Consider the following 25,434-nt stretch of genomic DNA (forward strand, 5'->3'; position numbering starts at 1 on the left):
ACCTAATTTGGCCCATGGAACACCCTTTTCTAAGTTACCCAATAACGTAAAATTTTACCTCTCTCGGACCTTTATCCCTTGAAATTTGCTGATCGATACGATTGTGCGGTTCCTCTCATAGGGAGGACTGAAATGACCATTCCACCCCCTGATCAAACACATTGCCCGGATGGGATCCACCCACTTTTATTAGAGGCCCTAGGGAACCGTTCTAGGCAGGGAAACCACAGGTGATAAAAATTCCTCCTCCCTATTTTTCTAATGATTTTATCATGACGATTTTGCTCCCATATATGACAAATTGATGGTTGATTCACTTGATTGATGTCCCACTATCATAGTGGACTTTTGTTTTATATGTAAAATAATTTTCTCTTATATGGGACACATCAATTGAGATTATCAAACTATGTTCCTAAGAAAATGCGGTTACATGGGTGGATATTAGGATGGTTCTCTCCTTTTTTTCAATGGGGGGAGGGGGGGAAGTCGGCTGCCAAAGAGGATATACTGTTTTCATCAAAGGATGAACCTCCTATCAACGGTATCTCGTCAGCACAATGTGCATGCTCTGAATCTTCTATCAATCCCTTCTTTGTTCAACAACATTTTAGTTGGAGAGGCAATGGCTATTAGGGACAGAATACTTGAAGCTTTTTCAAAGGGAGCCTATATGTTGGTGGTAGAGAACGACAACCAAGAGGTCATCTCTTATCTATATGATTTTTTGAAGAATCCAATTTTTTTATTAGGCCGATTGTAGATGATATTAATTAAACACCTGGTTGCTTATTTTGACCAAGTTTCATTTCAGTATATTCAAAGGGAAGCCAATGGTGTGGTTGATTCCATTGCCTAGAGGGTTCTATCTCTTACAGATAGGATAGTTTGGCCCAATTCTGATATATCCTTGTGTTTTTGTTGGCTCAATCTCAAAACCCAGGAGTGTAATTTGTGCTTCTCAATAGAATTTTTGTTTTCCAAAAAAAAAAAAACTTTAATAATTATTAGGACTGAATTTTCCTTCACCACTGGTGAATGAGAATCCATTAACCGTGGGGCTTCAGATGCACGTGAAGGTATCACAAGGGTATTTTAGAAAACATACTTAAACTTTATAGGGGTTTGTGTCTTTGTGAACCCTTAAATGGTGCGGTGAAGGAAAACTTTTTCCTAATTATTAATGTTTATATTAGCCATTAAATACCTATATTTCTATATTTCATTCTTACGTAAGTTTTTGCAGTCTAGCAAGTGTAGAGGATATCTCTAGTCAAGTATCAAGTTTTGCCACTTGGAAGGGTGAAGTGGCACTTTTGACAATATGGATGTGAAAAATGTTTTAGATTGACCCACATGTCAAATTTTAGACTCAAATTCATCCATATATTCTCCTATGTATTGGTGGTTTTCTTTTGTATTTTTACTCGTCTATTTATTTTTATAAAAATTTTAGATTTTCACTTGATTTTTAAAGATTTATTTTGCCACTTGGATATCTCCTTTTTAGCTGAAATTTGAGGTGTAAACAAGGGACGTTTTTCTTGACCAGTCAGTTTTGAAAGATTTTCTAAGTGGGGCACCTATTTCTAAGCTGTGAAGGTATGGTTTAACAACTCTGACTGTTGGACATGGAAGGAATGATAAGGATTGGTCTAGCATGTGGAAGCATGGTTTGGAAATTCTAGCCGTTTGGATATCGAAGGAGTGGTCTAATTGGCCATGAGTCAATCAAACGACCCCCGCCTATATATATTTCCATGCATCCCTATAATACCCATTTGGCTATTATTTGGCATGCATCTACTCTGTGAGCAAGGAATACAGGTATCCGTTTTCATAAAATAATAACTCGTCTGGCCAGTAGTGAGGCAGAACCAAGGCCAACTTGAGGGTTGACTTAACGGGTCCTTTATCGAGTTCTTATCGGTTTGGTTTTGGTTTTAGAAATGACATCGTATATAAATATTATAGGTTCACTAGGTGGAATTTCTAATTGAAAAGATTAATAGAAAATTCATTTTTTATTAAAAAATATAACAGTATCTAATGTAAATTAGACTTAATAAATGATTTATATAACCATTTAATAATCGTCTAACCGAAACTGTATAAAAACCATTTAACTGAAACTGTTGAAAACTCGTTTATCAAACAGTCCAAGTTTTGATTATGAGACCGTTTAATTAAATGGTATGTGATACATCCAATATTCACCGGGCCAATCAACGACCGCCACGTGTCACAGACGACCCGCTCCATAGCTAAGGGGAACGAACCGGGGTCCCAGCACCACTCGGGGGCGCGGCCACCACTCGGGCGCGGCCTCCTCACCCAGGCGCGGCCTCACCCGAGGCGCGGCCTCCTCACCCGGGCGCGGCCTCACCCAGCGGCCTCCTCACCCAGCGCGACCTCACCCGAGGCACGGCCTCCTCACCAGGGCGCGGCCTCACACAGGCGCGGCCTCCTCACCCAGGCGAGGCCTCACCCAGGCGCGGCCTCCTTACCCAGGCGCGGCCTCACCCAGGCGCGGCCTCCTCACCAGGGCGCGGCCTCACCCAGGCGCGGCCTCCTCACTAGGGCGCGGCCTCCTCACCCAGGCCGCGGCCTCTGCCTCTCACTGTGGCGCGACCTCACCAGCGCGGCCACCACTTGGGCGTGGCCTCACCTAGGCGCAGCCACACATCCAGGCGCAGCCTCACCCAGGCGCGGCCTGCACCCAGGCACAACATCGTGGGCACGTGAGGTGGGGGCCACCCATCTACGATCCGATCGTATCCCTAAGACTCATGTCACTACCAAGACTCTAGACCGCCGCTTAGAGGTCACGTCATCCAGACGGATTCAAGCACCAAGGACGTTATCACCACACGTGGGTATCTATCCACCAAGGATCCTGATGCCACCAGGACACTCCCTCCCACGGGGAGATGGCCAATCAGGATAGAGCCCCGTTACCCAGGGCCTCTATCCACTCAACGGCACAATCACCATCAAACGGGAACTCTCCACACCGCCATACACCGCCATATGCTACTATAAAAGGCAAGGTACGCAACCCCATCAAGGGAGATAAAAACTCATACTGAATAATCACTATTTATCTATTTGCGCCAGGAGATCTAACTTTGGCATCGGAGAGCCCTAGGCCGGGACCACACCGGTTCTCTCTGTTGACCCCTTTAGTCCACTTGCAGGTGACGGCACTCGCAGGACTGCTCGACGATTTCTTGACGCAACAGTATGATTATGATTTCTACCCTCCAACAACTAAAGTCAAACCATTTAACCAAAACCGAACTGTTTAAAACCCTCACCCTTTTCTGTTTTTCGGTAAGATTTAACGCCCTTACCAATCCTAGTATTCTTTCCCCATAAATGTCCTCCCCTATGTTTAAAAAAACCAAAACTTGTCACCTTGCAATCCGAAGGAGAAAATGTCTTTATTAAAAAACATTAAAAAAAAATCCATCTGAATATCTGATCTAATCCCCAGATATGATGATCCATGTACGCGCAACACAACACGTACTCACGAATTGGCCGTTGGATCCTGAACTTAAAATCCAACAATGTGAGGTGTCAATACCTGGCCAGCATCAATAGACCTGGTCGGTACCGATGTCGATTCTTTTGAATAATATATCTAGAAATCTCCGTCAGTGATTTTTCATCTTTATTAACATCGTTTCGGGCACAATTTAGTATATTTCAAAATAACCATTTCTCTCACATCTTTATCTTTAGACATGAACTTCCTTTCTTTTGGTTTTTTAAATTAGTTAAATTCTTGAAAAACTGATACGATATCGATATAGTATCGGCTTGGATCGATTGTGTCAGACAAAATTATCCCTTGATTTCTTTAAAAAATAAGTTTTCAAACCATTTTATCCATTGTCCGTACCATATTATCGATATAATATCAATATCAACAATTAGTAAAATCGATATGTATTATTTGATACAAACGATACGATACCGATACCTAAAACCATGCAATCGCTACAATTGATTCTTAAATGTGTCGGGCTCATTAACGCATAGGAGAAGGCCGATGGCTTTAAACCTTCATGCCTCGACCTCAGTACATTTCTGCAATTCTAACATATAAATAATATGTTTTGGAGAGGATGAAGGAATTAAGGATGTAATATAATATATTATAAACTGAAAATAATTTTCTCCCACTCATGTGACTTCATTTTACTTTTTACTTTTAAATTTCCCCACCACAACCTGTCTTCAATATCTATATCCCCATGGGATCTTCCTCTTTTTCTCTCACTCTCTCTCTCTCTTTCTAGATCTTCCTCCCCGTTCCAACATCGCCAAGACGAAACCCTAAGACGGAATCATATGCGAGCAAGAAAGAATTGATTTGCTGAAAGGAGCAGAGGTTTTGCAACGCCCCAGCTTGAATACAACAGGTGGTTTGGATTTGTCATTATCTCCCTATGTACATGCACAGAGCTTCGCTTCTACAAAAACACTTTCATACTTGAGAGATCAAAACCTCTGCGAAACCCACCTGAGGGTGACCCAAAAACCCCTGCTTCTTGTCTCTATTAATTTCTCTCATTTTCACCTTTTTTTGTTCTTCTACTTCATTACCGTCTCTTCATCTAAAGTAACGAGGTCAGCAAGGGACAGATTTCATTTGAAGCTGATAGACAGCTCTTCAACCTTGCAAGTAGAATCATACATAGGTTAGCAGCCAAGGAAATGGAATAATTCATTATCCCTTTGAGTTCATAAATACCCTCCTAGTAAAATATCCTTTAAGATCTCATTTCCTTGGCTGCCAGCCTTATAACAGGAATATCCTGTTACTAATGTAGCATCAAAATTCCGTCCATCAGGTACCACTCTTCCTAGCATTCTGTGTCAATCTTTGAGATCCATCGGTTTGATACTCTAATATCACACCGATTATGGCCCGGAATCGACTGTCGGAATGTCCCATTGTCCATGCCAGAAGATTTTATCCAACTTCTTCCATGTCCAACTCCTCTCCATCTATTCATCCAACGGTTTGGGGATTTGAACACGTATCTCAACACTTGCTAATACTTGTAGAATTGTATCCAAATCCTCTCTGCTAGATGGTTGGAGAAGATATTTTTCAAATCTGTGCCTGACCTTGAGTGACCGATTATATAAACGGTTCGGTGACCAATTATATAAACGTTCAGGAACGGTGCAAGGTTTCAAATTGGGGTGCCTATCAACCCTGATCGATTGATACCCTTTGATAGAACATAGACCTTGGAGAGTGGGGACCATTCAATTGCTCCCCACAATGACCTTGACCAGACGGTGTCAGAGAAGACCCCGTTCATCGATGTGCGGAAAATTCTCCTGTGAAGCACCTTACCAATTTAAGTATTTAACTACCTTACCCATTTTACTTTTAACCGGTCGGAGCTTTTACTTTCCTTGGTTAGGGTTTTAGGGTTTTTTCACTTTCCCTTCCTACTCCCAAATCACACCTACTTTCTAAAAACTTCTTTTCAGAATCCAAACCGGATTATTCTTATTTTTATTCGTGTTGTTTTTCTTTCCCAATCTTTCAGAATCCTCTGCAATTTAGCGATGGAATTCAATCACAAGGTTGACAACGACAAGGCTTCGACTTACTTCGCTTCTGCTTCTGGTGATGGCTACTTCACTGAACAAGCATTGCGTGGTACTTATAAACTCCTCTTTCTCTTTGGGGGTTTCAACTGTGTTTTGAGTTTCTTGAAAAAAAAAAATTTTCTGATTTAAGTTTCGTTTCTGGGGGGAATTTATTTTTTTGTATAATTTTCGAGTTCAGCGGGTTATATTAGTAGTGATATGGTGAAGAGTGACTTTATGAGAAATCCAATGAATGTTGGAGCAGCCATTCAACGGGAGCTGGAGAAGGAGAGGATCAGAGATGAGATCATCGCTGAAGAGAGGCGGGCTCTTGAACTGGAGGTCAGGAGAGAGTTGCTATTGGAGCGAGAGTTAGCTCTGCAACGAAGGGCTCATTCCCATGGTTTTTCTTTAATGGCTTCTTCAGCGTCAATGTTAAGGGCTGATCAGAGGCTCTCCATGATGATTCATCCAGAGGGTGGTACTAAGCTCGACGAGAGTTTTGCTGCGTTTCCTACTCGTGCTGAGGTTGTCAAGCATCAAGCGGAGGGGGCTAGGCTTGAGGATACGCTCTCATTGCCACCTCCTTCTGAAGTTGGGCCCTTGGAGAAGCTTCCCTTGCAGAGAAGTGCAGAGCCCAGAGTGGGGGATGTTAAGCCTCTTCCTGATGTCGGCAAGACGCAAGTTTTGTTCTTCGTGAGTGCCTAATCTTACATTGCTTCAATTTCTTACCTTTTGATTCTCTCTTTGAGTGTTTTTTTCGAACAGGGAGATTGAGTACTACCATGTTTCTCTTCTGCGTTAATAGCTTAAAAGTTTATTTCTGATTATGAGTTACTGTTCTTTTATTTTTGGAAAACTTTTTCTCTCTTTTTTATCCGTAGATTACTGGGTTGTATTTTTGTTGTAATTCTGTGTGATGCTTTCTGCTACTGCTACATCTATATATTTATTTATTTTACTACTGCTACAATTACCTCAAGATCTTTGAACTGTTTAATGCTCTGGTATTTGCATTTTCAGTTAATGTTCTTCTTGTGATAGTGTTGTAACGGTGGTATTATTTTTGTGGCAAATTAGTGGTTTCATGCATGCCATGCTAAGCTTGGAATTTTTTATCCTTATCCTTGTCTCTTCTGTTAAATTTGTTTTCATTGAAATGGAGACTGGGATTCACTTAATGTTTTTTTTGGGTGGAAGAGACTGGGCTTAACTTAAGCTCTTCTTCGTGTGTACAGATAGTAACTATGGAAAAGGAGGGGTTGGACCAGGAATGGTCTCCTTTGTACTCTTGTAGATTTTTTGGATGTTATTTAAGTTCTGTATAGGCTTAGGATACCATCTTCATTTAGGCTTAGGTTAGGAAACCTTTAGGGGTTGTTTCCTGTAATGGTTTTAGGTGATATGGCATATACAGATTTGAGGTCTGCTACTCTTTTGAATTAGGTATAATTTCCCACATAGTTGTCAAGGCGTCGCCTAGGTGTGTCCAGGCGCCTTTCTCTTGCCTTGATTTCTGTCACCTTGTTGGGTGTCGACTTGGTTTTTAACCCCACTCGATCGCCTTGGTTCGCCTAGGTGCCTAAAATGCACAACCAGATGTGGTACTTAGGGGCATTGTTATAGAAGGGTAAGTCAATGACAGTTTGCCTCTCAGCCATCATGGGCGTTCAGGTCATTTTATTGCTTTCTGTTTGCAGTCTGACATATAGAGTGTATCCATTTCCTTAGATAATATAGTGGTCTCATTACTTCGTGTTGATTTGTATTGCATCATTATAATAACTATTAGTCTTTGCATTGAGTGTAGGACTTAACTGCATCACTCAAATGGCTAACTTAATCATAGAATTTATAGAGATTAATCAAGTTTACATGAAGGTAGCTTTCAGTGGCAGCATGAAAACTTTTAGAATTTCCCAACTTGACACTGTATCTCAATGGTTTTTTAAAAAAAAAATACCCCGGAGGTTAGCCACTAACCTCTGTTTTGGATTCATGGTCGATATGGTAATAAATGTTAAAAGGTAACTGGGTATATATCTTACAAATTATATATCACTACCAACTGGACATATGTGTTAATGGGTAAGATTGTTATGTTCCAAATTGGTAGATTGTGAGTTTGAGACTTTTTAAACTTGTTATCTAACCTTTGTTCTCTTATTCTACAATATCCTGACCGTGTGCCTAGGGTCTGATTGTTTGGTTCAAATGTCCAGTTTGTTGGTTCAACTATCCTGTCTGGGTAGTCTTAGATCAAGTCAATGCTTTCCATAAGGTAGTGGTATTGAGGCTTAGTATGACCGCAAAATGGGCAGATCGAACAGTTCTAGCTGGTATTTTGAAAACCATACCTGAGCAGATGGTTAGACTGCTAGAATTGCGATCGATCATTTTGATCACACTAAACCCCATGTATCACATATTTATTGAAACCTTTGACTTAATCAAAGACTTTCCACATCAGACAGATGAACTGACAAGCTGAACAATTGAAACCAGCCAGTTAGGCTGTAGACCCACGTTCAAGGTATTCTATTGTGAGAGAATAAAATTTTAAAAGCATGTATTTTAATAAGTTTCAAACTCAAAACCTCAGATGGAACAAAGCAACCTTATTACATGCTAGCAGAGAAGTCCATTTAGTGTAAAAGTTGACCTTTTTGTTAGATGTACCGTAGTTTATTTTTACTATTTTTATTATTTTTTTCCTGTCCGACTGCTTGAACCAGATTGGACCATCAAATCATCCTGCCGGTGCACAAAATGGTCCAACATCCTGTTAGTTTTCAAAACTCTGCTTTCATTTAATGGTTGGTGAATCTCCCCACCATCTAATGAACTACCCACATGTACCAAAAATCTCAAGGGGCATATTCTGATCCTTATGTCTTGCACTAATCACCTGGTTTCTTTTTCTTTGCACACACTGTTTAATTTAGTATCTTATTCAATTTTTTTTTTTTCGGGGGCGGGGAGGGGGAGGGGGAGTGGGTGTTATTAGTGTATCACTGCTGTTATTTGTAGGGATGATGCTTAGTTGAGTTGTACGGTTGATATTTGTAGACATTGAAGTTTGGCGCATATCCATAAATATGCTTCCTATTCTATAGGGCATTAGGATATAAGCACCCCTCTAAAACTTTATTGGATTGAGGATTGCTGTTTTTAAGGTCTTTTTCATACTCAGGATTAACTATGCATGGGAGGGTAAAACCATCCACCATAAGGGAAGTGGTGACCAGCAGTGAAGTTGTTATGTTCATCTTACTCCGTACCTATTCTTAGGAAATTCAAGTCATCCTTTCCCTCTATTCCTTTTCCAGCACATCAGGATCCTAGAGCTGCCATACTTCTACAGTTAGTCAATAAGATTGGTCAAATTTTCTAGGCTTAGCAGCGTGTTTGAAAAAAGCATCTATTTTATCATTTTAGTATGGACTAGGTGCTACCATAAATGCAGCAATATGGGAATTGCCCATGTTTCTGAACTCAATGGCCCATTGAGAGAGGGAGGGGGGGTGAATTAGTGCCACATAAAAATCTTCCCACGAGAAGAGCCAATCCATGCTTCGTGATGGCAAGTCTTCCACACATTCACATACCCATCCAACCACAACACAAACAACCACAAACACACAAACAAACCACAAAGAGCAAACACAAGAGATAAGATACACATGGTTCGCAGTGTGGCTGTGTTCATGGTGCAAATGGCCACTTGGCTACAACCCAAATCTAGCCTTGGTATAATGCATAATACAAAGTGGGACCCACCACAAGGAGCACAAACCCCTAGTTTTTGTAGCACCCACTCCCCTATCAAGAACCCACTTGATAGCAATAATACATAAGTTCAAATGGCCTGAGAAAATTCCAATAATAAGCCCAAAATGTTGACTGTTGCTTTATCAAACACCTAGCCTACAGTCTCAACCACATACAGATGGGAAAATGCAAATGTAAAGATTACCTATATGCAAGGTTGCATTCCCTTCTCTTCTCCCACCCCCAAGCTTCTCCTCAACACTTGAAAGGCTTCACATGGTGTTCTCAAGCAAAGGGAACCTTCCTTGTGCCTTCTTTATAAACCCTAGGTTTGTAGGATAGCTTTTCTTCTCCTTTCTTTTTAACCCTTGATGTCTTCTCAAGAGCACATTACAAAAACATTCGTTTTGATGGAAGGTGGTTTCAATGGAGGCCTTGAAGGTGATTTTCTAGGATTTTTCACTTTTTGGTCTTTCTCTCTTGCCTTTCTCTTTAGAGGGGAATCTCCTTTTACTTTTTCATAGGCCAGCAACCAATATAAATAGCCTTTAGTGAAGATAAAAAAGCCCATGAGAGTCATGTTCGATGCATGATGTAACTTACTCTACATTGAGCGCATGTCAACCGTCTCTCCTTTCATGTCAACTCGACCCTTCTTAACATCAAACAGATTAACAGAATATGATGGACATTGAGTTTGTTGGTAGCTCTTCACGACACAAGATATTCTTTGTTCGACATGGCTTTGACTTCGGAGTGCGTTGACCTTCTTTCACCAAACATTGACCTTACTCCTTTTGACGTCGAACAGACTGTGATGGCTGTCATGTTTATCAGAAGCACCATTCAATGTGGACATTTTCCATGTCAATGTCAAGTGTGCGTTGAGCCCCTTGCACTTGCCGTCAAAGATCCTTCACTCAATGTCAAACGATGCTAATTCGGTGTCGCATTTGGGCAAGTTGCTTCACTTCTCCATTTTGCTGAAACTATGGCTCTTCTCCATAACAGACCACATTTGAACCTCGACAATCTGCCCATCGACCCGGGAGGGCGATAGTTTGACTGTGTTGACAACAATAACAACACTTTGCCCAATGATCGGACACTTTGCTCAACAATCTCTCCCTTTGGAATTGTTGGCAACCCACATACGCAACATACACACATGCTCCGAGACAACAAAATTCAGCCACACCACAGAGCCTCAAAATCCCTATTCTCTGAAACACTTCTCCCCCTGCTGCACATATCTCCTTCATGGAGATTCTTTACATGGATTCTCTCCCCCTAGTTGAGGTATCTCTTCCCCCTTCATAAGCTCTCTCTCTCCCCTTCAGAAGGTCATTCTCTCCCCCTTTGAAACAATACCAAAGGGCAGAACAACTTATTCCCCCGAGTCCATATGGGAGCAAGAATCTTGCAATAAAACACGCTTCCTTATTACATGCGCCCCTTGCACTTCAATGCTTAAAAAGAGTAACCACTCCCACTTTTGGTGAAGGTACTCAAATACCTCCTTGACAATGGTTTGATGAAGATATCTACTACTTGCTCTGCTGTGGATATGAACTTCAACTGAAGTTCTCCTTCAGCTACCTTCTCAAGAAGTGATACTGGATAGCAATGTGCTTGGTATGTGAATACATTACTGGACTCTTGGAAATGTTGATGGTGCTTATGTTATCACAAAACAGTGAGACTGACTTACTAAGTTGAATACCCAAATCCTTCGACATCTGCTTCATCTACAAACCTAGGTACAACAAGAGGTTGTTGCATTGTACTCTGCTTCTGCTGTGGTTAGGGAGACTGGCTCATGCTTCTGACTGTGCTATACGAAAGGTTGTTGCTTAGATAGAATGCACCACCACTGAGACTCAGATGGTTGCAAGGTGCAGTGCTGTATGGTGAGAAGCCATTGGTGAGAGACCAAAATCATTTGTCCGGCATATAGAGGAAACTAAGAATCCAAGTCCAAGTTAAGTCCACTTTATCAGACATGAGCCACAGAGACCCTACACCGGTCCTAACTCCTCGAGCCATCTTGGACCGAAGGATGAGGATACGGAAGGAGGGAGTCCTTATCCATTGGAAGGGTCTTTCTAGGATGCGGGAGCTGTTGCATACCAACGTGGCGTAAACTTTTATGTATGTTTATGGCAATAATGGCCTGCAATAGTGAATGAATGCACGAACACAAATAATGAGCAGACCAGCCCCCGGCTCATTTCATAACTTATTTTTGAATAAAGAACCGCGCTCCTAGTTAGTTTAATGTAGGTGTCTTTCTCGGTTGGTGGGGTGAATGCCTATATTGCTCTGTAATGTTATTGTCATGTTGACGCTAAGTTGGAAGGAAAAAGAAATAATGAATTTTAATTCCATCAGGACCTTTGTCTTAATTGCGGGTTGGTTAATTCTCGAAATTAACCGTAAATTTCTCTTGCATTCCCACTCTATCCCCCTACGTTCTATCTACAATATTATCCATCTTGTTTCACCCAAGGTTCAAGATCTCGGGTTTGGACTTGGTTTCGACCGGCCAGAAATCGAGATATGGTCGAAACCAGTGATTTTTTCCCAGCCAACTCGAGTTGGTGGTTTCGAGGCCCAGAAATTTTTTGATCTGATTTTTTTTTGTATACGGCCTATTTTTGACATTCTAAACACAATGCATGAACTATTTCCTTAAAAAAAAAACACTCAAAATGGTATTTGTGGTTTTTGACCCAAGTTTACTAGTGTACGCATAGTGTGCTGAGAGTCATAGTTGTCAGGCCAAACACTTATTTATGCCAAATATCATTTAAGTAAATGTTTTTGTATTTCATATACTTAAGATATTATTCATAAATAAAAGTCAACCCCTAGTTCAAGAACAAAAATTGGATTTTCGGCGGTAGGTGCAATTTTCAACTTTCTAATGCTGGGTTTTTTCTAAAATCTAAAAATTCCATAAATCTTAATATGGTAAAACATTACTAAAAACCAAAAGTGCGGTTAAATATTCATTTGTTTTAATGTCCAAAAATATTATTTTCATTCAGAGCCATTTTGACAGCATTCGCGCACACCAAATTAACTTTGACCGGAACATAACTCCTTCATTTTTTTAACTATTTTTATTGGATTCAAATAGTGGGGTTATACAAGTACAAAAACATTTACTTAAATGATATCAGGCATAAGAATCTGTACTAGTATCGAAATTTGCAAAATTACCAACATCTCGGTCGAAACCATGCATTTTTTGAAGTACCTGGCCAACTTGTCTCGGAAACTTGCGAAACCGAGATATCTCGGTGGTTTCGATAGGTTTCGACCGAGTTCTCATTCCATGCATATACTTGGGTTAAAGTATCGGTCCGTATCATATCGGCTGATACATATTGGACGTCTCTTGCTTTTTTTTAAAAAAAATATACTATATCAAATTGTATCGGCTGATATGGGCTGACACATATCAATGCCATCACTACGATTACTAAATGGGTTCGTGGGTGCATTAATACGTAGCAAGACGTATCGGCCAATACAGTTCATACATACTGATACCATCGATAAAGTCGATAAATTCCATGAAAAAGCCCTTTCACTCATAGACTCAATACAACTGCTGTTCTGACAGAAAAATTAAAGAAACTCTGAACCAAGAGTCTGAAATCTTGCATTTAATCTTGGTTTTTCACACTTTTGGAGTTGGGGCTTCCAATCAACACTCAAAAATGAATCAAGGAGTGCTACAACGTCATCCTTTGCATCATCCAACACTCTTCATGACTAAACATGTAAGAAACCTCATCTTTTATCAAAATTTCAATTTAATGCACTTGTCTGGTTATACATTATTCTCCATTTTAGTGTTTATATGCATGATACTTGTTATATGTTGCTTATTTTTATTGTTTTTTATTCCAAAGTGCATTTCCTTGTGTATCTTGACCATTTCCATGCGTATATGTAGCGTTCGATGCGTATCTCTGATACCATAGTTGTCACGACGTCTAGGCAACCCAAGCTGTTGGAGAGGGCCAATATCAACGCGAAACCAAATAGGCGACCAAGGCACCCGCTTAAGCGACGCCTTAACAACTATGTCCGATATGATATGATATGTCTCTTAAAATCACCCGACCGATATGATACGCGATACCGATACTTTAAACCTTGCATATACTAGCACAATGATCTAGCTGCTGTCTTCAAACTTAATGCAGAGGTTGCTGTTGATAAGTCCCTTCTTGAATCCCAGCTTACATAGATAGGTATCCTGTCTTGAGTACCATGTCCTTGGTGTTTGCTTCAATCCATACAATGCTTTCTTCACTTTGCATTCCTTGTTTGGATTATCTTCCAACTGGATCCATTTGGTTGCTCTATGTACACTTCCTCTTCAAGAGTGCCATTCAAGAAAAGCTGACTTCACATGCATCTGAAACACTCTGTAGTTTCTGTACACTTCCAATGCAAGGAACATCTGGATTGCCTCCAATCTGGCCACTGGAGCAAAAGTTTCCTCAAAGGTAATGCCTTCCACCTGCACATACCCTTTATAGTCTACCCTCGCTTTGTTTTTACCCACTTGACCATCCTTGTTGAGCTTGTTCTGGAAACCCATTTGATACCAATCACATTTTTATTGACTGGTCTAGGAAGTGGCTCCCAACTCTTGTTCTCCTCAATTTGGTCCAGCTTGTCTTTCATTGCCTTCACGCAATTTTCATCTTGGCATGCCTCATCCACATTCTTGGGTTCAATGTGTGACAATAGAGTATAGGTATCTTCATCTTCCTTGTCTGAACTCTTGCACTTGGGTCACCAATGATCTGCTCCTCGTGACGATTTCTTTTCCATCTGCCTTTTCCGTTCCTCCTTTCGTCATCTACCTTTGAGTCTGATTTTAACTCATCTGACTCATCTCTCTTTCTTCCAGTTTGATCTTTCTCATTCTCTTCAGTGAGGTCTTCATAGATTAGGAAAATCTACATTTTCACTTCTGGCAAAATTTCTCTTCTCATCTATCCTGACATGCGCTCTCAACAATCCACCTAAGCCTCTTGTTGTAGCACTTGGTAGGCCTTGCTATGTATGCAATAACTAAGGAAGATGCCCTCATCAGCTTGGTCTACAACTTCCCCAAATTATGCTCTGTCTTCTTGATGTAGCACTTACTACCAAACACCTTGAAGTACTTTGTATTAGCTTTCTTTCCAAACCACATCTCATAGGAAGTTTGACTTTCATGGGGTCTCAACATGCACCTGTTCTAGATGTAGACTGCCATATGCACTGCCACATTGCCACATTTCTCTCAAGTCAACATGGTTCTGGCCATCTCTTGTACTGTCTTGTTCTTCATTTTTGCAACATTATTCTGATGAGGTGTTCTTGTAGCTGAAGTCTGTCTTCTGATTTCATGCTCATGATAGTACTCTATGAAGTATTTCCAGGTGTACTCTCCTCTTCTATCTGACCTCAAACACTTGATCCTCCTTCCTGTCTGATTCTCAACTTAATTCTTGAAAACCTCGAATCTGTCAAGTTCCTCTGACTTATGCTTCATGAACATCACCCAAGTCATCCTTGAGTAATCATTGCGCAACATAAAGTACCTCTCACCACTGATGCTCCGAGTCCTCATGGGTTCACAAAAGTCATTGTGCACAAGCTCCAGGGTTTTGCTATTGTAGTACTCCTCTGCCTTGAATGAACTCTTAGGATATGCATTCTTAGAATGTATTCTGGGTCGATAATGCATTCCAAGAAATCATACCAAATGTAGCCTTAGTCATTCACCCATGATCCTAAATTAAAGAGAATAAACTATACAGCTATACTTTGAAAGCTTTTGGAATCATATGGTGGACTTTTTGAAATTAAGGTTGCATTTGGTATCATTTCTTAGAATGCATTATCGACCTAGAATACATTCCACGAATGCATACCAAATTCAACATTGGATTCCCCTTCTGACAGGATGCACAAATGCTGTTAGAGGGCTTCTTGATGTTGGGGATGTCCCTCACGGCCTTCTTGGAGGCGATCTTGTGTAGGTTATCAAAACTGATATGACCATGTCTCCTATGCCATAGCCAATGCTCCTTTTCCTGTCCAATCAAACAGGAACTCTCTTGACCTTTTGACAAACTGTATTAGTTCCCTGATGCCTTGACCCTGCTACCACTATTTTTTCACTACCAGCTCTTTTGATTTCACAGCCTTGCTTGTTGAAGATCACATCATTCCCTCTGTCGCATATCTGACTCGCACTCAACAAGTTGTGCTTTAACCCGGTCACATACAGAGCATCATTAGATGTTAGCATTCAACAAGTTGTGCTTGATTTGAAGCTTCTCAAATCTCCAAAATTATGGCGGTTGTAGCATTCCACTGAGTTTTCCATCGGAGGTGAGAAGTAGTTCTTGTTGGCAAAGTTTCTTGGCATCACATTAAACTTGCAAGTGGCAATCTTGTGACCAAAGGTATTTACTTGAACCAATAACCATTAAAACTGAGTGTTGAGCCTTTGAGGTGCCATTTGCCAAGGTGTGGGAGCCATATATCTCTTTGGTCTCTGAGGGATGACCTTGTTGTAGGCTTGTAGCCACTTTAGTCCACCCTTTTTCCTTTCCATGCACTGCCGTTCTTGCGCTGACTTGTCTGGTGTCTATTGTCTTTGATCCTTCACTGGTTTTCAGCTGTGCTCTTGCCTTTGTCCTTGGTCTTCTTTGAGGACTCACCTCCTTCATAGTCTAACCTAAGTTTGATGTGGAGTGGTCTGTGATAGCTCAAAAGCTCATCATGCGTGCGAGTGCTCTTCTCAGTCTCAAGTTGGGTCCATTGTTTCTTCAACTCTGCCAACTGTGATCTCAGACTGGTGATCTCTTCATCGTTCTTACTACTGTCTACCATATCAGGGAGAGTTGAGTCTCAAAATCCTCAGTAATCTTCTTTGACTCTTCAACTCAAGAATCATCTCATTTGCTTCCTTGAGATGCTTGGTGGTTTTCTTGTTGTTCCTTCTCTCTGCCTTTAGCTCATCTAGAGCTGCAATGAGTTCACTTTCAAGGTCAAGTTCAGCTTCTTGTTTCTCACCATCTGATTCTACAACTTCTTCTTGTCCTTTTTCTTCAAAGGCCATGCGGATGGCCTCGTTCCCCTTATTTTCAGAATCATCTGAGGAGTTGGTGCACTTCCTTGAGATGAAGAAGCTTCTTTTGGGTTTACCCCTTTTGAAGTTTTGCTTTCTTTTGTCACTGCTTCCTTTAAAGGTGTCTTTGTCCTCTTATTTTAGCTTTGAGTGGGACTCTTTACAGTAAAATGTACTACACCTCCACAGTTGAAGCACTTGAAAGGTAACTTTCTTCTATACTTGCCTCTGTCCTTTATCAACTTCCTGACGAAGTTGGCTTACATCTCATCATTACTACTCTCATCCTCAACTCTTGCTTGGCTTTTGGTTTTTCTGTGCCTTGATTGCTTTCTTGCCAATGTGGTTGGTTCTGCCAATTCTCATCTCATAAGCTGTTAGAGAGTCATGCAATTCATCCATGCTGAATAAAATCCAAGTCTTTAGCCTCTTTTTTTTAAAAACTCCTAGTATAGAGGTTACTGTCTCATCTAACGGGCGCACGTTTAGCTCTGATGGCGCACGTTTAGGGGTTGGTGTTCACGTGGGTTTTGCATATGGTGGCTCCCCCCAGGGATCGGCCCCCTGATCCTCCACCTCGTTTTGGGATTGATGAAGGTGGGACTACGACCTATGCTTCCGTGGTGACTAGGTCCTTGTCGCTGCCACCTGTTGCCTTGGAGATTAAAAAACCCTCGACCTTCTTTGGGCGCCCAACGATCTTCTTCTCCAGAGAGGAGTTGGAACTGTCAGAAAGGGCATTTGCTACTGCTCTTGTAGCCAAGTGCAGCTATGGGAAGCCATCGCTGTTTATGATCAAGGAGGCCATTCGAAAGACTTTGCACCTGCAGGGTGATGTGGTTTCTACTCTCAACCCTTGGCATGTGCTCCTGCGCTTCACTGATCAGGCAGATTTCGTCAAGGTTTGGATGAAGGAATAATTGCATATCCAAGGCTTTCTCTTTCGCTTTATGAAGTGGACATCGGACTTCGTCTCAGGCTGGGAGTCTCCCTTGGCGCCGGTGTGGATTTCGTTGCCGGGGCTGTCGGTGAACCTATATCAGGGAAATTTTTTGAGGTCCATTGCAGGGGCTGTTGGCAGGGTCTTGAAGGTGGATGGGGCTATGGCCAACTCCACGCGCATGATTGCAGCCCGTGTGTGTGTAGAGGTGGATTTGCGTGTCTCCTTGCCGGCGTAGGTCTGGGTGGGTTGTGGCGTTAATGGTTTTCACCAGGCTGTGGTGTATAAGAGGCTGCCCTCCTATTGTATAGCTTGTTCGAAAATTGGGCATCTACAGGAGGTGTACAAAAAGACAAAGAGACAGAGGCTGGCCGGAGCAGCAATTACCAACACCGCAGGAGCAGAGGTGGTTGGGGAGGGTAGGAATCGCGAGGGTGTCTTCATTTCGTGTGGAGAGGGCACTTCGTCTGGGGGTGCTGGAGAGGGAGGGGGGCCTTCTGGTCAGAGACCTACCGGGGTTTCCTATCGGAGGAGTGGTCGTTGGCGACTGGTGGAACCAGCGGCAGTGGAGGGGCAAGCGTTGGGGTGCTCTGATGTCGTTGTCGTGGCGGCACGGTTGGAGGGCCAGATGGTCACACCTGTAACCAGCGGGGATTTGGTAGTTGATGCAGGAGGGGGTGTTGCACCCAGTTGCATAGAAGAGGGTGAAATCCCAGGTTTGGCGACGTAGAGTATAGAAGCCAAGGGGGCTGATGAGGGTAGGGCTGATGTGGAGATGGAGTTTCTAATGGAGCTAGGTAGCGCTGTGGATGTACGTGGCAAAGGCAAGGGGAGGGCACGCTCGTCTTCCCTCAGTGACTTCACTGCACCTTTCTTTGAAGGGGGGTCTGCTCCAGTAGGCTCGAAGGACGATTGGCAAGTGCTGGTTTCAACGCCAGTGGAGGTGAGCCGCGTGGCGATGGTGGAAAATCTCAGGGCCTTCAAGGCCTCACTCCCTTAGAGGGTGAACAGATTGGTGAAGAGGCTGTCCGAGGCGCATATTGAATCAGCGCCAAGTGTTGAGAGGATGTCAGAGATACACACCGAGTCAGCACCAGGTGTCCGCGATGGCAAAAGGCGATTGCAGCCGCGGGCTGTGTGTCTAAGTGCAGCCTTGGTTTACAAGCGAAAGAAGATTAAGAAAGCCACGGCTAGAAGGAGGGCTCGGGAAGGGGCCCAACGGCTTGTCACGAGATCGATGAGGTCGGCAGTTGAATCCTTAAGCACTGATCAATGAGTTGCATCTTTTGGAATGCCAGGGGGATTGGAAACAAGCCTACGTGTAGGTGGTTGAAGGCTCTTGTGAACTTGAATAAAGTGGACTTGGTGGTGGTGGCTGAACCTAAAGCGCAGGTCTCTAAGGCGCGAGTGGTGATGAGGAGGATTGGGATGGACTCGGTTCACATTTCGGATAGGCTGTGGGTTTTTGGGAGATCGTCGTTTCAGGCTAGGATGGTGGAAGAACATGGTCAGTACATAACTCTGGAATGCGTGGGGGGTAGTGCAGGCTCCTTTGTCCTTACGTTTGTGCGTGGCCTCTGTTCGAGGGTGGAGAGGAAAGAGTTGTGCGAGAGGCTTGAGGCGTACTCTCATTCTGTTTCCTTGCCTTGGGCGGTGGTGGGTGATTTTAATGTTGTGGCGGTTTCCTTGGAAAAGGCGGGCGGTAAACCGGCATGCTCCTTATCGCTGGAGGACTTCGGTGGTTTCTTAAACAGGGCAGCCCTTATTGATGTAGGATACATTGGCAATATTTTCACTTGGTCCAACAATCAGGATGGCGCAGGCAGGTTGATGGCTCGGTTGGACAGGTTTTTGGTGAACGCTGCTTGGGGGAGTTCATTTAACAGGTACTCGGTGACTCACTTTAATCGGTCCTGTTCGGATCAGCTTGGACCCCCACCGCCCTGTGTCTGGCTTTAAATTTCAGCAGATGTGGCTCTGACACCCAGAATTTCAGGACTTTGTCAAGGACCAATGGGAAAAGCCGGTGCTAGGCACGCTCCTGTGTGTTCTGTTCTTAAAGCTCAAAGGGCTTCGTATTGCTCTCCGTAGATGGAATAAGGAGGTCTTTGGCAACATACATCAACGGGTTAGGGATGTAGAGGATGCGGTTAGCAGGGCAGAAACGGAGTTTGATATACAGGCTGATGATGACTCCAGAGTGGCTCTTGGGGCGGCTAGGGAAGATCTGCAGGAAGAGAATTTTTTGGAGGCAAAAATCCAAAGTCACTTGGCTTAAGGAGGGGGATCGTAACACAAAGTTCTTCCACTCCACGGTCAATGTCAGGAGGAGGATGGCAGGCGTGCAGCGCATTAGAGGGGCAAACGGTGACTGGATTGCTGATGTTAAGGGGGTACAGGAGGAAGTTGTGCGACATTTTTCGGACATCTTTGCCTCGCAGGGTTGTGTGGTGGACAAAGGGCTGCTTTCCTTGATCCCATCGATGGTGACTGAAGCTGATAATACCTCTCTGCTGGCAACCCCCTCAGTAGAGGAGGTGAAGGGTCTTTGCCCTATCCTATGATAGTGCGCCAGGCCCTGATGGATTCTCGGGGCATTTCTTTACGTCCTGTTGGAACATGGTGGGTAATGATGTGTGGGCTGCTGTCAAGGATTTTTTGCAGGTGGTGCTCTTCCCAGAAGCTTTACTGCTACCAACTTGGTTCTGATTCCGAAAAAAGATAATCCAGAGGTGATGGCGGACTTGAGGCCTATTAGTCTGTGTAATTTCTCGTATAAGGTCATTGCCAAGATCATGACTTCCAGGTTAGCAGGGCTTCTTCCAACCCTGGTGGCGGAAGAGCAGGGTGCTTTCGTGCTGAGGCGGTGCATTCATGGCAACATTTCCATTGTGTAAGAGGTTACTCATGAGCTGAACAGGAAGGCAAGGGGTGGAAATGTGATTCTCAAGTTGGATATGGCCAAGGCCTATGACCGGCTGGAGTGGAACTTCCTGTGGAGGGTTCTCTCTAAATTTGGGTTCTGCAGGGACTGGATCAACCTGATTAAGAAGACGGACGAGAACTGTTGGTTCTCTGTTGTTCTGGGGGTAGGCAGTCTGGCTTTTTCAAGTCTACCAGGGGAGTGAGACAGGGGGATCCATTATCGCCGGCGCTTTTCACCTTGGCAGAGGAGGTTCTTAGCAGGGGGATCAAGGAGTTGTTTGTTGAAGGGCATGACTCCTATTTCAGGCTTCCGCGAGGGTGCTGGGGGATCTCTTATTGCCTTTTTGCAGACGACACTATAATTTTTTCCAGGGGGTTAAAGAGTTCGTTAAGGCAAATCATAGGTTTTCTCAATAGGTACGAGGGCTTTTCTGGTCAGCTGGTTAATAAGCAGAAGAGCTGTTTTGTGGTGGGGGCCAGGACCTCGCCGGCTCAAGTCAGGATGGTGGGGATGGTTACTAGGTTCTCGCAGAAGGCCTTGCCAATCACTTATTTGGGTGCCCCTCTTCACTGTGGAAGGCTCAAGATCAGCTTCTTTGATGGTCTGGTTGATAAGATCTGCAACAAGGTTGCAGGGTGGAAGGGGAGGCTCCTCTCTGCTGGGGTCGGGTCACTCTCTTGAAGCATGTTCTCTCTTCCATCCCGATCCATGTTCTTGCCATGTTGGAACCCCCTAAAGCTGTCTTGTGGAGGTTATATGGCATCTTTGCTGACTTTCTTTGGGGAAGTACGGACTGGGGAAAGCGAAAGCACTGGGTTTGTTGGCAGAAGGTGTGTCGGCCATTGGATGAAGGGGGCCTTGGAGTTAGGCTGCTGGAGGATGTTGGTCTCTCTCTAAGGCTTAAGGGGCTGTGGAGGGTCCTGGCGGATCAATCTCTCTGGAGCGAGTTCTTCAGAGCCAAGTTCTTCAAAGGCCTTCATGCAAGGTATTTCAGTAAGATACTTACCCAGGTGTATGCGCCAAAATACCCTCATGCTCTTTTCCAGATTCCAGTTTGTGATTGGCTGTTTAAGAGAAGGGGTAATACCTTCATGCGCATTGCATTGTATCTGGACCTGTTTGTAGCATTACCATCTTATTTTCTGCTTAATAGTTCCTTTGATGTGGCAGAAAGAAGCTGTTTGCTCACCATTTTTCTATTTAAATGGAAATTGAATCTCAACGGCTGATATTCAGAGGGAAACTGACATAGGATTTGTGGCTGATGTGGATGACTGCATTCTATATTGTATTTGTGACCGGGGATTGATTCATATTTGAAACTTTGTATCAGCCTAATGAATCCATTGTTTTGCTATTATGGGTTGTTTTTTATTTCCTATTGCAGGCAAAGCCTACTAGTTCTAGTCTCACTGGAATGAAAAGGAAAGTTTTGGAACCACCGTCAGCCATAATAGGTGCTGGTCAGCTTCCTTCAGCTGGTTCAAAGAAGAAACCCCAGGAGTGGAGTTGTGCTCTCTGTCAAGTTACTGCAACAAGCGAGAAGGGTCTAAATGATCATGTCCAAGGGAGAAAGCACAAGGCCAAGGAAGCTGCACTTCTGGCAAGTAAGAATACAAGCAGGAACACTGGTGGTTCAACTCCTTCAAAGCCAACTAAGAGTGCAAATACCAACAGTCCAAAGGCAAAGAAGGGAAAGAAACAAGAAGGTAACAAGCAGCAGCCTGTCAAGCAAGATGGAGATGAACCAGTGCAGAAAAAGCAGAAGCCAGAAGCTGTAAAGAAAAAGTACAAATATTGGTGTGAGATGTGTCAGGTGGGTACCCATGGTCGGACTGTTATGGCCTCTCACGAGAAGGGGAAGAAGCATGTGTTCTATCTGGAGAAACTGAAGAAAGAAAATGGATCCATTCCAGGCACAACAACCTCATCCGAATCTGCTCATGAGAAACCCAAAAATGTAGACACTGAGGCCAAAGAGACAAATGGGGAGAGAGAAAATGTAGATGGGGAAGTAGGTGGAGTAGTAGAGGCTGATAAAAAGGAGGCAGGTGATGCAAAAGAAGATCAATCAGGTGAAGTAGACATGGTTGACAACAGGTCAAGCTTTGAGGAGGCAACAGAGTTACGAAAGGATGATCCAAGCCCATCTTCTGTAGCCGTAGGAGTAGTGGAAGGGCATAAGAATTAAAATTTCATCCTTGCTCAAGTGTTTACCGGTTGTTCTGTGTCATCCCCAGCTTTAAGGTAATGGGTGAATGTCTGATAGAGAACTTGGTCATCTGGAGTGGGAACAATGATGGATTGGTTCTGCGCGAGGATTTAGTAGTCCTCTTTGTAAGTTAATTAAATGTAGTGTTAAGTGATCCCCGTTTTATCCCAACTTCCTTGGTTCTGGTTTTTTTTTTTTTTAATAAATATTATAGTGATTACCTTTACTGCCTTTGTCTGTGTCCAACCCTCCTGGTGCAGTGGTCGGTTTCTCTTGCTTAGAGACAGGTTTGACTCTCCCTTGCTCCCTTCCAGACCGTCGGTTTCTCCATATATATATATATATTTTGCTGTTCTCTGTTTTTTGACCTATTTTTTTTTAAATCGTACTGTTTGAAGTTTTGCATCGTTTAATACACCTGTACCATCCATTGAATTTTTATCCTCTCCTGTTACAGTACGGTGCTGTAACGCATTGTGTAGCGGCAGAGGTCATGTGCACCATGTGGGGTTCGCTGTGCCACATAGCCTCTGCAGGACTGCACGATGCGTTACAGCACCGTACTATAACAGGAGAGGATAACGATTCACCATCCATTACCGTTTTTGCTAACTATGATTCTTTCTCGTTTTCGTTTTTGCTAACTATTGTTCATGGGGGCTTTTATCAATTCTTGCAATTTCTTGTGACATTAATGATCTCATCACTGTCTAGTTGAGTTCAGCTCTATAATTTTTTCAATGCCAACACTATCAACTTTACACTCTCTCTCTCTCTTCCTTAATTTGGGCTTGGGATTTACAGTACGGAATCATCAACGGAGTAACCAATTCAAAGTTTGCTTCGTCTTCAACATTTAGACAAGCTCCGTAGACATAGCAAGCTTCAACATGTAGACAAGCTTCGTTGAAATGGGATTTTGTTCTTTAATAAGTATATTTTCTTGGTGAGAAGGATAAGCACATCGTTCGTGTACAGTAAAGTGTTAAGGGTGTCAATTTGGGACGAGAACTAGGAACTGTCTTAGAATTGTCCCACTAAAACCCGGTATCATACCGTCCCATTAATAAATGGGATGATATTGGGATCTGATTTTGGTACCGAATAATAAATGGGATGAGATAGTTTTGGGACGGGATTCCCAATGGGACCAGTATCAAAATATCGGTTAGGTACCGGGTGGGACCAAAATTGTCAATACCCTTTCAAAGGGTATATTTCATGTTCTTTCGTTCAAGTTTTATGGCTGGAGTTTGATGTATTTGGGTGACTTTTTCTCTTATGGAGGTTTCAGCTAATAGACCTTCAGTTCTATTTCTTTAAATTTGTTTTCCCTTTTCCTATCAAAATTAGAACCATTTAAGAATTGGTACCTTCCCGTCCCATTGATAATTGGGACCGGGACCTAGGTTTGTCCCGTTAACTAAATGGGACGGTACTGGGAATGACACTTTTGATACTGGTACTAGTACAGACCTGTCCCAAATATCGGAAATCGTCCCATTTGACACCGCATCAATGGGGGCAAGGTATCATACAAGAGGGGCAAGGAGTCATTTTAAAGGCCCGGTACTGGGAATCACACTTTTGATATTGGTACTGGTACAGACCTGTCCCAAATACCGAAAACCGTCCCATTTGACACCGCATCAATGGGGGCAAGGTATCATACAAGAGGGGCAAGGAGTCATTTCAAAAGGTGCAAGAGAGGGATAGACACAATGGGTGTTAGCTTATGGGTCACTTGGTGTGTCCAACATTGGGGACTTTATGTTATTTTGGATAGGCATTTATGTCAATCTAACCACATTTAATGTTGGTCGTGCATGAAAACTTTTGCCTTTTTTAATTAAAAAAAAAAAAGAAATAAAGATCTTTATTGGTGGTGTTTCATAGGCCTTCTCATAGGGCACTGTGAGATGACGCCTTTGCCCCTTAGATAAATACCTAGACGTGCTCACCCATTGGTCAGACACTTGTATAGAGACCATGCCATTAAGTAGAGATCTCTTGTCCAAAAAAAAGTCAAGGAATACTGTATATCGCACATGTACTTGATTTTGATGGCCAAGATTTCATGAATCTAATTTGAGGACTACTTAAAAAGTGGCCGACTTGATACGATACCCCATTGACCTTGGGTGGGGGAAACTCAATCCTATTTTCTTTTGCAAATTCTTTTGCAAATTCTTTTGTATCTTTCTCACATGATAATAAACAGTAGGAACTATATTAATACTTTTTTTTCCTATTCTTACTATATGGATCCATATGAATGATAACATTTTCTAGTTCCTCATTTGTGTGACATATAGATTCATTTTTACACGGCCCTAGTGGCCCATGGATGGAGCTATCTTGGATTTTCAAGTGAACAAAACAAGGTGCATCCACATGTCAAACAATACAAACGCCAAGTGTTAGATTGCATGTGTGGCTCTGGTTTTCTCTCGTTTCCCAAAAAATCTCAACATCGAGAAAGTAGGAGAAAAACAGTGGATAAGATTAGATAAGTGTGGAAGAAGGGATCCACATCATCACCCAAGTTGCTACATGACACGTCACCCATCCCTAACCTACCCTTCTCTTTCACCATCAAATTGGCTCGAAAATTGCGTCCTCTCTTATCTGTGATTATCTTATCTGATGAGGGGCACAACTAAATTCATTCATCATCATATACATTTGTAGACAAACTTACCAATCAATCATTATCGTTGACAAGTTCAACCTGTCTCCCACAGCTTTCCTTCTCTCCATCATCTTCATCCATTATTGGGACTTTAGGGTTTCCCCCTCCTATTTTTATAGGG

At 42.8% G+C, this 25,434-nt stretch overlaps 1 protein-coding gene across 2 annotated transcripts; it reads left to right on the forward strand.

Moving 5' to 3' along the window:
- Positions 1 to 5,521: 5,521 nt before the first annotated feature.
- LOC122657056 lies at positions 5,522 to 22,618 on the forward strand. 2 transcript variants are annotated; one of them, XM_043851810.1, is made up of 3 exons: positions 5,522 to 5,689; positions 5,819 to 6,315; positions 21,797 to 22,618. In XM_043851810.1, exons 1-3 carry the CDS (start codon positions 5,596 to 5,598, stop codon positions 22,598 to 22,600), a joined length of 1,395 nt encoding a protein of 464 aa, XP_043707745.1. In that variant the 5' UTR covers positions 5,522 to 5,595; the 3' UTR covers positions 22,601 to 22,618. The 2 variants fall into 2 exon arrangements, with proteins under 2 accessions (XP_043707745.1, XP_043707746.1); XM_043851811.1 differs by having other exon boundaries at positions 5,885 to 6,315.
- The last annotated feature ends 2,816 nt before the right edge of the window (positions 22,619 to 25,434 follow it).

The sequence above is a fragment of the Telopea speciosissima genome, chromosome 3, assembly GCF_018873765.1.
Source record: "Telopea speciosissima isolate NSW1024214 ecotype Mountain lineage chromosome 3, Tspe_v1, whole genome shotgun sequence".
Lineage (NCBI taxonomy): Eukaryota > Viridiplantae > Streptophyta > Magnoliopsida > Proteales > Proteaceae > Telopea > Telopea speciosissima.

Coding starts and splice junctions, on each gene's coding strand:
- LOC122657056 (XM_043851810.1), top strand. CDS start 5,596: ATGGAATTCAATCACAAGGTTGACAACGACAAGGCTTCGACTTACTTC. Junction 5,690..5,818: donor CACTGAACAAGCATTGCGTG/GTACTTATAAAC, acceptor TTTCGAGTTCAG/CGGGTTATATTAGTAGTGAT. Junction 6,316..21,796: donor AGACGCAAGTTTTGTTCTTC/GTGAGTGCCTAA, acceptor TTCCTATTGCAG/GCAAAGCCTACTAGTTCTAG.